General features: G+C 59.9%; 1 protein-coding gene across 1 annotated transcript; it reads right to left on the bottom strand.

The window, feature by feature from the left end:
* Nucleotides 1-2,779: 2,779 nt before the first annotated feature.
* Nucleotides 2,780-9,131, bottom strand: NCLIV_056260 (conserved hypothetical protein; the record flags this gene model as incomplete). The annotated part of the gene is made up of 3 exons (XM_003885181.1): nucleotides 2,780-4,580; nucleotides 5,658-5,752; nucleotides 6,423-9,131. The coding sequence occupies 3 exons, from the start codon at nucleotides 9,129-9,131 to the stop codon at nucleotides 2,780-2,782; spliced, it is 4,605 nt and encodes a 1,534-aa protein (XP_003885230.1).
* Between the last annotated feature and the right edge of the window lie 3,619 nt (nucleotides 9,132-12,750).

A 12,750-nucleotide genomic window follows, 5' to 3' on the forward strand; every position in this document is an offset into this window, starting at 1 on the left:
ATGCCGCCGCGTCTCGCCTAGGCTTCTCGCCGAGCTATGCGGGCCACTCAGGATCTGTATACCGGTCTGCAAACGTATACAGGTGAATCGGTGTGGGCTGCAGATTTACCTCCGTCATTTTTTCCGAGGTTCCAACCGCGTTGCACGCGGACTCCGTCGCCGGCGCATGTACACATACCACGCCTATCGAGCTGCATATACACATGCCACCCGCGCGACCTCCACGAGGTTCAAGCCTCTGTCCGTGCATGCGCAAACGCAACCACGGTCCGTGCAGTCGCGGGCCGGCGTGCTCTGACACACTGTTTGAAGATGGCATGACAAGAGGCGGAAAGCACTTGCACACGGAGATGCTGAGGGAAGTAAAGCCGAGTGCGGCAGACGGGCGAGGGGGGGGAGCATCGGCCGCAGTCTGGCCTTCGATCCGACAGCGCAGCGTGGCGAGGAGACAGGCAAGAGACACATGCGCCTGTCGCAAGGCGGTGCGAACCCCCAAGAGGCGGGCGAAAGGCCTTTTGGATCCACGCGAACGCTCTGTGGACGGAGAAGCGGGAAGCGCGTGGAGAACGACGGACGTACCGGCTGCGCAGGAGGGAAAGCAAGAGACAGCGGAGCGGATCAGCGTTTGGGCGCAACGGTCCCCGTGTCTCTGGGTCGGGCGTCGTTCTCCTTTTGTTGGCAGCCTCGCCTTCTGCGCGGCCCCGGAGAGAATCAAACGCGAACAGACACGCAGCGGCGTCTTCGGCCCGGGCATGAGGTGCGGGTCCCCCCTGCGGCTCTCTCTGCGCTTCTGGTGGCTGCACGCGCGCGTCGCGAGTCTCGTTCGCGACGTGGCAACGAATGGCGGAAGGAGCATTTACGTATGCGATTCAGCGTCCTCGGCGGAGGGTATCCACCATTGGTTCTGCAGCGTCGTTCCGCCCGTCTGCGGAGGCGCGCCTCACGCTCGGCGGGTTCCCTTCAACGCAGACACACCACGGAGGCTTCTGGGAGCTCGGAATCGAAGAGAAGGCAAGGCCCCGGCTTTCGGTTGTGGAAGTCGATCACCCCGCAACGCGGTGTGACGATTCACAAGGCGATTCGCGGCTGACCATGCCAAGGGTGAACGGCCCACACGGTCGTCTGTTCGATGTCGTCTGCAAATTCGCAACCGTCTCGTGTATGTTTCGATGTCTAGTGACCGTCCACAGTCTCTATGCAGATATCTATATCTATCTGTAAATGTCTACGAGCATATGTGTATGGGTCTATCGATACAGATGCACGCATCGCAGTTTCCTGTGCTACCCACATGCGTAGACGTTTACTGGCGCATGTTCACACGCCTCGTCCCTCCGTGAAGTTGCGGCCGGTCGTTCATTGTTTGTAGATCGGCAAACTCACCGATTTTGTTGTCATGAGGCCTGCCTCAGAAGTCGTTTTCCTTTCGGCGGCCCCAACTCGGAGCCTCACAGCCTGCATGCATTGCCATGCGAGCAGTCAGAGCCATGAAATTCCCGTGATTCGCTGCTTTTTGCTTCTTCCCCAACACCTTGTCGCGAGGGCGGCGTGTTGCCCTCGATAAGGTTGGCGGGAACGTGGCGGTCCTGGCTTGTCATGGGGATCCGTTGACAAAAACGAATTTTATCAACGGGGAAGCGGCGGAGAATCCGCGAGAGAACCGGAGATCCACCAGGAAGGTAGCCGACACACTGCCATGGGTGCATGCGCATGCACTGAGAGATCCAGCGCGACGATTTGGAGGGCGGCAACGCGCCCACCGTTCTCCACTCGCTCATTTCTTTCGTCACGACTGCGCACTTTTATAGGGTCAGAGGGAGCCGCCGGTGAACAGAGAGAAGAACCCACGCGGCAAACACTCTCGCCTCGGGACGACGAGAGACACGATGTCACGAAAAAGGTGTAAGGCGCCGCTGCCGGCCTTCTGACCGACCAACTGTTAATACGAGTGATACCAGTAATCCATATATTTCGCCTAGAACATAACCGATGTTTTATTGCCGGGCTGCTCGGGTGCGCGTGCACCGCTCCCAACGCACGAAAGGTTCACAAAAAGTGCCTTACGACCGAGGTCTGTGAGACCCAGACGACCGTAGAGAAACTAGCGCGTGCATCGATAGCACCCAGAGAGGCAATTAGCCAGCCTGAGAACTGAACCGAGACTGCGGTGTATGTGGATGCCGGTGACGGAGTTGGCGGCGCGCGCTTCGAAAGAGAGCGTTGCTCGACGCCGAGTGTTTTTTCCCATTTGAGCAAAGGCGAACCAGTCGGCCCTTGCTGTTGAGCAGTATCTACTGTGCGTTAGACTACGGGTTTAGTTCTTGACTTGTTCACTGGATCCTAGTTTTCTTGTGCCTTTCATGAGCACAAACGACAAGTGCACTAGATATAGTGGAGCCGCCTAGACGCCACCTAGGAATTCCACTTCTGCGTTCAAAAGCGAAAAAGGCAGTTCTGTTGAAGAATCCTGCTTTTCCGGCACACACGCCATCACACTGGGCTGCCAGGGTCGCGGCGGCGGCCGGGGAGGTTGGGCAGAAGGACACAGCGTCTCACGGGGGTTTCCACGCTGTCTGTCCTGACGCAGCAAACGGCTTTGCCTACAGCAGGCCCGCCGAACAGCGGCCAGGAAGACAGGAAAGACAGACAGACCCGATGACGCAGCAGACGCACGAGTCTGGCGACGCTGCGTGGTAGATGCCTTGCGGGCTGTCAGGAGGCACATGCATCGCGCGGTAGAGGCTGTACACGCCGCGCGTGGAGGGTGCAGAGGAGAAAACTAAGGAGAAGAAGGTGGCGACAAGGAAAAGTATGAGGATGCTGAGACAGAGGAGCTACGAAGAGCTAGACGAGACGGGCAATTCCGATTCCGCCGCCTCTTGACCCCGCAAGAGACCCGAGAAGACGCCGTCCGGCCGTTCCAGCGGGCGGCAGGGTCGACCTGAGGCGCGTCCGTGGCGGCGTCGGTTTCGCTGTTCGCGGAGGGAGGCAATGCATCAAAGCCGGGGCCTGCCAAACTCGAAGAGACAGAGCGAGCGTTTGCCGGCTCGCCCCACTCCGCCTCGCACCCCCACCAGTGTCCGCCGGGCGACGAAGGGCCGCAAAGCGGAGACGCAAGCTGGAACGGCGAGCCGGAAAGCGACAGACCAGAGGTGGACGAAGACAACTTCTGGCCGGCTCTTTCAGCTGAAGCCGCCGGGCGCTGACGCGTGCCCGTGCCGTTTGCGTCTCCGTGAAGCATCCAGTCTTGAGTTCCCGGCTGGGAGTTGCCTTTGTGACGTTCCCACTCGAGGAAGGAAGAGACGTCGCCACCCTTCTCCATCCTCAGTCTTTCCTTCGTTTCTGTTTCGTCCGTGTATTGACTGCCTCCTGTTCCACAGCTCCCGTTTCCCCCTTTCCTGCCTTTCTCTCTCTCACCCTTCCCCTCTACCTTTTCTTCACCGCGCGCTTCTGCGGTGTGTGTCGCCCGTTTGCGCGTCTTCTTCGTCCGTGCCTTCTGCGTCGGCGTTGCCCCGCCTCCCTCGCGCACCCCGCCGTTTTCGAGCTCCCCTCGCTCCTTCTCACCCGCTGGCGCCGTTTCCTCGAATGCAGTCGCGGTTTTGCCGAAACGCCGTTCCCGCCGACCCGCGCCTGTGTGCTCGGCTGCGCGCCGCTCGCTCGCGGTGTCCTCCGGCGTCTCCTCGCCCGGCGAAGAGCGCGAAGAGCGCGAAGCTGCACGAGGCTCTGCGGGCCCCGGCCCACACAAACGCGGGTCGGCGGGGACCGAGGCGAGTGAGGGGAGAGCGCTCAACAGGGGATAGGTGGCGAGTTGGAAGATGAAGAGCGGGGCCGTCAGTCGCTCCGTCGGATTGACGAACAAATCCAGGGTGGGGAAGAAGTGGTCAATGAAGCGCTGCGTGCGCAGAGACTCGCGCAGCCCGCCGTACCGCTTCATGAAACGCGCCGCGTAGGCTGGACTGTCAAACTCGAGCTGCGCGCCTCCGCTGGGCAGAAACTGCATGCGCCGGCACTTGAAATGGAAGAGCCTCTGCAGTCGCTCGTTCACAAACGCGCACGCCTGCCTCTGGCCCCCCGCCCAGACGGCGAACGGCAGCCACGAGAGGAAGACGCCCAAGCAGGGCGGCGCGAGAGTGACGCCAGTGCCATGCGCGTCTTCGACTGGAGAGCCCGCCGGGGTCATCAGCGCAGCAGCCTCTGAGACGAGCGACGCAGGCGCCATGATGACGTCCTCGAAGCCGCTTCGCCTCAGGATCTGCCACGCCCGCCGCGCAAGACCGGTCGCATGCGGACGAGCCTCAGACGGAGACAGGGGACGGGAGCCGTCCCGCGCTCTGGACACGCGGAGACACGACGCGGGGGATCTCTCTGTCTCTCTCGGATCCTCGCCTTCGCGCTCGCCGTGAGGCCGCCCCCGGCGTCGCCCCGGCGCAGTCTCGAGGACAGCGTCCGAAGCGGAAAGCGACGACAGGGCGAGAACAGATGCGAGGCAAATGTCGCACAACCACCTCGGCGGCCGCCTCATCGATCCCACCGGCTCAGTGGAGCCATAGTAGCTGAGGAACACGTCGCGATGCCGCTCCCTGGAGACAGAAAAAGAGAAAGAGAGAGTTCGAGGGAAAACGAAAAAGGAGAAATGAGACGGGGACAGAGACACAGACAGGGGCAAGCGGATGGCGAAGCACAGGTTTCTGGAGCTTCGCCGTCTCGAGTGCGGTGAAGCCCAGGCCGAAATGCTTCGTGAACCGCGACGAAGCGATGAAACAAACATGAACGAAACGCGTCAGACAGCGGGGAAACGCCCGCCTACTGACATGCAAAATCTAAAAAAGGGGCGACGCCAGGAATGAAAACCAGCGCGCGAAGCTGGCGCTCCGCGGCTGCTTCCCTCCAGGGATGATCTTTTGTGTGCCCACCATGGATCTCGCGCTTTCTCTATGGTTTCTTTCTTTTGCATGCGCATGCCACGTTCTTCTGCGCCTGTGTATCCATCTCAGACATCTCGGCACAGCCTTTCCCCGCACGGTTTTGCCACCGAGCTACCAATGGACACGTGGACATCCACCTTGCCTCCCAGATGATTTCTCCATCTCGCGCGCTATGTAAAAGCTATAATATTTATAGCATATACATTGAACTGTTCTCTTCACCTTCAGCTACAGTTCGAATACGGACTATCCACGTATAGGCATCTCGATATTTTGGGTACTGGGCTCGCCATATATATCCATAGAGATAAATAAATGTGTATACTTAAGCACCTCTTGTGTGTCTTGGGCTGTGATGCCACTCGCTGGTTCCTGTGGAGCTAACCGATCTCTCGTTGCTCTTCGGGTACCTGCGTCTTCAGCGACGTGTCTGCGGATTGCTCCTAGGTTGATCCAGCAAAATCTGTGCAACGTTCCACTGTTGCATATCTGCTGCCGCCAAAAAATAATGTATCTAAATATGCCAATCTCCGTCCTCATGTCTAGCCATATGTCGTCTCTACCTCTCGGTCCACCGGCAGCCTCCCCTCGTTTATCTATGCACAGATATGTATTCATATATATATATATATATATATATATATATATATGGATAAGCTAGGACAACGACCCTACGAACGTACGGTAGAAGAGTTGGAGACAGAGAGCAATCAGAAACAGTGCGTTGCTTACGTGAAGAAGCCTACGAGGCAGGCGAGGCCAGATCCGTCCCGCAGAACGTACTGAATGCCGTCGAGGCGCAGCGTCGCCAGTTGTCTCCTCAGAATCTGAAAGTAGGAGACGGCCCAATCGAGCAGAGAAGGAAACGCGAGAGCTGTGAGGGGACGAGGGCTTGGTGCATGCAACAGAACAGGACGGAGATGCCCGGCAGCTTCCAGGATTGCTGCGCTCAGAATCCACGCCCGAAAACGAATCCCCTTAGACCGCGACCCTCGCTCTACGTTGACCACGGACGTGTCTCTGTTCTCCCCGCCCTCTCGGCCTTTTCCAAATCAGGCTTTTCATCTGGAAGTCGGAACATCAGGCCCAAGCAAAAGCGGGCGTCTCGCTAGAAGCCGCGTCGACAAACCTGTCGTTCCTCCCTCTTTCTCTCTTTTTGTCGCCTCTTTTTTTGCAGAACGCGTGTGTGGTGACCGGCATGTGCTTGTTGTCTCCTCTCGAGAACTGGTGCCTCTTCACTGTGTCTTGTGATGTCCCCTCCCGTTCGCTTGTTCGCTAGGCACCCTCTGTTGTCTCACTCCCGGCTTCGCGATCGTTTTTCTTTCACCCTTTCCCTTCTGTCCTGCGGTTTTTTGCCTCGCGCTTCCATCGCCTTTGCGCCTTGGACCGTCGCTCCTTTTCCCTCTGTCGCTCTGCATCCACTCGGCCTCTCTCTCTCTCTTTCTCTCCGTTGGCCTTTCCCTCCAAACACCGTCCTTCCGCCCGCACGCGTCTCACCTCACTCTGCTCAGCCTCTGAGGTCCGGCCCGCTGCAGCTGCTCGCCCGTCGCTGGTCTCCGAAGACCATCCGCGAGGCGCCGAACTCACGCGAGACACTCCCTTTTCAAACACAGACAAGAGATGCTCCGGAGCGGTCGGCCACCAGGCCACGTACACCACAGGGGTGCGGCAGTCCCCGGGCGCCGCCTCAGGGGACGCGCACGGAGACAGTTCGCCAGAAAGGGAGGAACTGCGCGTTGGCCGAACAGGGTAAATCACCGACGACCTCGGCGAGGAACAAGCAGGAGAACGAGAGAAACGGCAAAAGCGGCTTCCACGCCGTCGTGGACCAACAGCTCGCTCGTCCCGCGCTTCACTGCGAGAGGAGGCGTCGCTACCAGACGACACTGTCGAGAAAGAAGGGGCCGAGAGGGACGTCGTCCGAGCTTGTTCTCTCCTTTGCACGCTTCGCCCCTCATGAACACCTTCGCACGTCGAGCGGAGCGACGAAAGATGTGGCGCCACACTCGCGTTGGTCTCCGAAAGCTTAGGCCCAGCCGCGCTCCGTTCCTCCTCGTCCCACCAAACAGAGGATTCTTTTCCGTTCCCTGAGGCGTCCCGGAGCCGGCCGTTTTGGACGCGCGACGTCGTCCTGCGTTGTCCGCCATTCTCCGTTTGCGGGGAGGACACCTCAGAAGGCCTAGAGAAGACCGCCGACAGACCAATGGCCTTTAGCAGTTCTGCGCATGCGTTCCTGCGTCGAGCCGTCGACGCGCCCCTAACCTCTTTCCTTTGGCGTTCCCTCTCCGTCGCTCCCCGCTCCGTCGATCTCCGCTCCGTCGCCCACGCCTCGTCGCCACCGACCGTGTGCACCTCTGTCCAGCTCGCTCGCCTCTTGTGTATTTTTATGTGCCTGCACGCTGCGCTCGCCAGAGGGGGAAAGGCGTCGCCTCCGTCTCCCTTGTTTTCCGTGTCTCCGGTCTCTTCTCCGCTGAACCCTTCGACGATCTCCGTTGTCTCTTCGACGCAACCCCAGACGAGGCGGGACGAAGCGGCGCGTTTTCGGCGCGAAGAAAAGAAGGACAAAGACGCCGCGTTTCGCCGCCCCGTGTCGCCCGAGACAGACTCTGAGCTGAGAGTGTCTCGGCGCCTTCTCGAAGCTGAGGGGGTGACCGTGAAACGCGTCTTCGCCGAATCTCCATGCGGTGAGACGCCCCATGCCAGCGGATGCTCCGAGAGTTCGAGGCAGTCTGCTGACGCGTAGGAGGCCAGCTGTGAGTCGACCGCGTCTTCGTCCTCGCTCGGAAAAGAGGCAACCTCGAGACACGCAGAGAGCGACTGCGGCGAGCGAGAAGAGCTGCGCGAGGGAGACGCCTCTCGAGGCTCGCCGTCGCGTCTGGGCAGAGACGCGCACGATTCCGGGTCGTCAAACAGTGACGACACGACACTGCACGCGTCCTGTAAGGCCTCGCGTTGTTCGCCCGTCTCGTCTTCGTCGGATCGCTCTCTCCCTGTCTGCCTCTCGTCTCCCTCGTGTCGCTTTGCTCGCGCTTCTCGCTTTTCTTTAGTCTTTGTCGTTGTCCCGTTTCTTAGGTTTCCGTGCCTTGTCGGTGCTCGCCCGCGAAGCGGCGCCCAAGGACGGTTCACTCGTGAAGCGCCTACGCAGTCCCCTGCGACGCGCGACAGCTGGAGACGCGGGACAGCATCCGTTTCCAGCTTCGCTTTTCGCCCATTTCGCGTCGGAGTCTCGACACGCAAGGGGAGGCTCAAATCCCCGTCCCCGCTCCAAGAAACTGCAAATGGCGCAAGGTGTACGGAGACGCCTCGAGGCGTGTCCCCCGTCAGTGTCCCTGCAGCCGAGACGGGAAGGAAGAAGTGTGCTCCGGTAGCCTTTACCGCGCCAGCGTCTTGTGTGCTTTCCGGTTCGCCGTGCGTGCGATTGTGACGAGAAGCGCACACCTCCGGGATTCCCCAGTTGCTTCCTTGGGAGGCGACGCTCTCTCCCTGCATTTCGCTCCGCCTCTGGTCTCCTGCTGCGTCTGCCCGCGCCTCGTTCAGCCCTTTACGTTTCTCTCTTGGGCCGATACCCGCTGGAATGTACACCTGTCCTTCGCTCCTCCTCTCTTCCCTCGTCACTTGACCCTCTCGCAACCGCCGTCGAGCCTCCCCAGGCCGCCTCTGCGCCTTCTCTGCCCCGGCTGTTTCTTCTCTCGGCACTGAAGGCGCACCCTGCGCAGGCGTTAGACTGGGCTCGAATCGCGCGCATCGTGCGTGGCGCCTCTCGCTGTCTTCTCTTCCTTCTCGGCGGGACGTACGCGACACGTGAAACACGCATTTCTCAAAGCCTTCGGGCGACATCCCTGAGAGCGCGGCATCGCCAGGACCCGCCGCGACGCCATCCTCGCGGCCGTGCACGTCGCTGCTGGCGGCTGGAGGAAGCCGCGGGGACAGAGGATGCAGGAACGGTAACGGAATGCGAGGCGGATGAGCGGACGGGCGGTCCTGTGCTGAATGTTCCTCGTTTGCCTCATCTGTCCGACACGCACAGGGAGACGTTCGACTGGCTTGGAATCCTCCGCGTTGTGCCACGACTGCGCGACAACTGTGCGAAGGCGCCTTGTGGTCCATCACACCTCCGGTTCGGCTTCTTCGCGAGGCGCCGCGAGGGGCGCCGGGAACGACGCGAGCAGACCGAACGCCGTTGACCCGTCTCTCTCGGCCCGACATTTCATGGGCAGTTTCGACCGTACGAGAAGAGCGCACCTGGATGGAGGCGAGGGCGCCTTCGTCGCCAGCTTGTGGTGTCTCCCTGCAGTCCGGAGCCTGAGCCGGGGCTCCAACGCGACGCCCGTCGCGTCCGCTGGGACTTCTTCGCTTCTTTTCAAGAGTCGAAGGAGATACGAGAGGAGGAGTGGAAAGTACATTGAGGCCTTGGTCCGACTGGTCGCTTTCCCCTTTGCTAGTCCCGCGGGAAACAGAGGGAGAAAAACGATGCTTGGCGCCTCTTTCTCCATCGCACCCTGGGGTAGGGAAGCGCAGCGAAAACAGGCAGCCTAACCCGCACCTTTCGTCTCTGGGTAGCGGCGCAACAGCTCTTTTTTCGTCCACTCTTTCGTGATCGTGTGGCCAGTACGACAGAAACGAAACAGACGAAAGGCTGTGATCACCACCTTCTGATTTGCTTTCTCCATGAGCAGCATGGAGCAAAGGGACAGGGCGACAGGGAGGGTACGCGACGCATTCTTCGTCCACTTGGTTCTCATCTCGGGAGTTATCAATGAACCCTGGCCCTTTCTGAAGCGTGCCCGAGCCCCGGCGACGGCTGGCCGCGTCGCGGTTCACTTGGAAATCGAACTGGGAACCGACACGCGAGTCGCCTGAGCCTCCTGTGTGAGGGACCGCACACTGTCGAAGAAACGAGCTGTGAGCGGACAGGCAGCCGAGCGCAGGAGAAGAAACAGGAGCCCCCGAAGGAGACACAGGGAAACGCGAGGAAGACGAGAGTGACGAAAGGCCAGGGTGAGGACCAGAAGACGCGGTAAAGAAGTGAGGAAGAGAGGCGGGGGATCGAGACGACTCTGGCGGCAAGCTCTGCTTCGCCGCCAGCGAGTGTAGCCATCCACACAGATGGAGAGGCGGGGGAGGTAACAGGTGTGCTGGAGGCGGGTGCGGTTCTGCCGGGGGCGAACACAAGCGACTGGGAACTCGTGAGGCAGGAGAAGAGGCACGAAGGTGGTTACGGGAAGAACGGGGACAGCGCGGGGGAGGAAGAGGACAAGCAGTGAGAGACGAAGCGGGCGTGGCAGCTGTAACCCGAGCAGCCAGCGACACGGAGTGACCCAGGGAAACCGGCGGTGTTCTACCATGCCGCCACCGAGCAGAGAGACCAGGTGAAGTCCACGGAGATTCTACCCCATCGCGTAGAGCCTCAGGGAACATCTGATGGTCGGAGGCGTCCCAGGGAGGTCTAGGAGACGTTTGGCGACTTTGGCGAAGCGCGCAAGAGTCCGAGCAAACGGATGCATCGCCACCAAAGGCCGTCGAGAGACTGAGGCAGTCGGTGGGAGTCCGGGGCGACGCAGCAGACAGGGGTTGGTGTTTCGCTTGGCCCTGAGTAGGGCAACAGGGAGGCGGTAGTTGCTCCAGAGAAAGGGGAGCAGAATTGCGGGATAGCGCAGGCAGTGCGCCGCGTGAAGACTCAGCTGGGGGCTTTAGGCCCCCGTCTGTGCCTGGTACATTGCCTTCGGGGACAGACTGATGCGTCGCCTGCATCCACCAGGCTTGCCTAGCAAGGCCGAAGTTGCTCAGGGTGCGTTCGAGTTCCACTTGGTATTTGGGGCTCTGGAGGTTGCCTCCCTTCGGCTCTTCGTTCCTGCCGACCCTTACCTCCGCTGTCTGCGGAGCTGGGGTCTCCAATTGTCGTACCGTCTCAGCACGAACGCCAGCAGCATCATGTGTCCGGACAGCCGGCCTGGACAACCCGGGGTTCTCCAAGGGCCGCTTCACCGCACTCTGAGAAGCGACGCGGAGGCGCCCACCAGCCTGGAGAGAGGGCCCGTGGGAGGAAGATGCAAAAACGCCGTTCGAATGGTGCAGGGGCTGTGGCCGTTGAGGAAAGCCAGGTAGCGATTGGCAGGAGCCCCCAGTATGCAGACCCGGAGGTAGAGCTGGAGGTGTCCGTGCGTTTGATCGGGGTACCACGAAAGGATCGGAAGAACACAAAAAACGTGGAGGAGGCAACGGACAAACTGCCGCATCTGGAATCTGGAACGGGGTACCAGAGGTCCAACAAACGGAATCTGCGGCCTCCTCGTCGAGGCTGTCAAACGAACCTCCTCGGTACGAGGGTCTGGCAGGGTCTTGAAAAGGGGGGGAGAGGGACCGGCCTCCAGAGGGATTATCATGCGAGAAACAGCGCCCTGCTGTGCATCTGCTGCTCCATGGAGCAGACACGTTTTCGGGCTCGAAGCCGACTTGAGCACGAGTCCGCGACGACGGCATGGTGGGAACTGCAGAAAATCAAGAACGCGGCGAGGGCTCGAAAAATCTCGCTTCCCAAGCGCAGATCGCCTGGACGGGTCCCCCGGTCCGTAGGGTTTACGGCGCGAATGTTGACGAAAACGCAGCCGGCGCAGAGTGGAAACGAAGTTGACAAAGTGAACGGAGAGTTCGATACCTTCACAGTCGGTGGACGGATACACCAGAGCGCGAAAATCCGAATCGGCAACGAAACTACTTTGCGTCTGCCGCACTCGTCAGATGTCCAAAGGACTCAGCTGCGGTGGACGGCGGCGGTGAGACAGAAAAGGGGAAACAGTGAGGAGCTCGTTCGGGATGGCTCGAGAGAAACTTGGAGGCGTACCCGTCAATCCGTTGCATGTCAACCTTCGAATCGACGAAGCCTCCGTGCTCAACTGTTCCCCGTGACAAACTGGCGGGAGAAAACTGCGATCTCGGCCCCTCTCATTACGAAAGTACCAGGGGTAGATCCAGACAAACCATTTCATCCAATCGAGTCAGGTCGCTGCAGAGTCGATGACACGGAAACATCAGCCTAGTGAAAAAAATTGATTCCTGGAAAATGGAGTGGCGCATAACTCACTCGTCCGCCCGCCCGCCACGAGGGCAGGAGGGCGATGGACGAGCCTTGCATTCGTTGCTGTGCTGCGGCCGACAGAGAAAACGGTCAAGTCGAGGTGTACCTGTTGTTCGTCAAATGTTGCACAGAATCGTCACCTTGCCCAAGAAATCTCGGATCCGTTGCTCGCACCGCCGAGAATGGATTCCACATGGTGTCTATACACCCGGAGATCACGAGGTGTTTCCAGTGCAACACGTGGCGCTGGAGAACGCGCTACCTCTGATAATTGGCCAGTTCTGCGACGCAGAAAAGGCTGATGCAGACGTGTTGCATCGATTCTGCAATGGAAACGCATGTCAGTTCAAGAAAACCAGAGCTTGCGGCTGGCTGGGGTGCTCGAAACGCCGGTGTAGCGCAAGACAGAGTCCACAAGCCAGCGGGACCGCGCCCTGTCGATTGTCCACGTTAATGCGCGAGAGGAAGTCTACGGGGGCAAAGTTCCCTGGGAACATACTTTTCAAGAATGCTACGGTTCAGGAGGGATGTGCTCGACACGGTAGCTAGTCCCGATGATCTACACAGAAGACCTTGCGTAAGCCTGGGTGAGACCGAAATCGTCGCTTGACTGGTGTCAGACACGCTGTGCACGGACAGGAGCTGTTTGCTTCTTCACGACAAAAGTACGCCACTTTTATGTACGTTTTCGCTGATCGCCTACCGTAGCGCACCCGCGCGGCAAATCAGTGGGGTTTTTTCTTCTCCGTC

The sequence above is a fragment of the Neospora caninum genome, chromosome XI (assembly GCF_000208865.1).
Source record: "Neospora caninum Liverpool complete genome, chromosome XI".
NCBI classification, from domain to species: domain Eukaryota; phylum Apicomplexa; class Conoidasida; order Eucoccidiorida; family Sarcocystidae; genus Neospora; species Neospora caninum.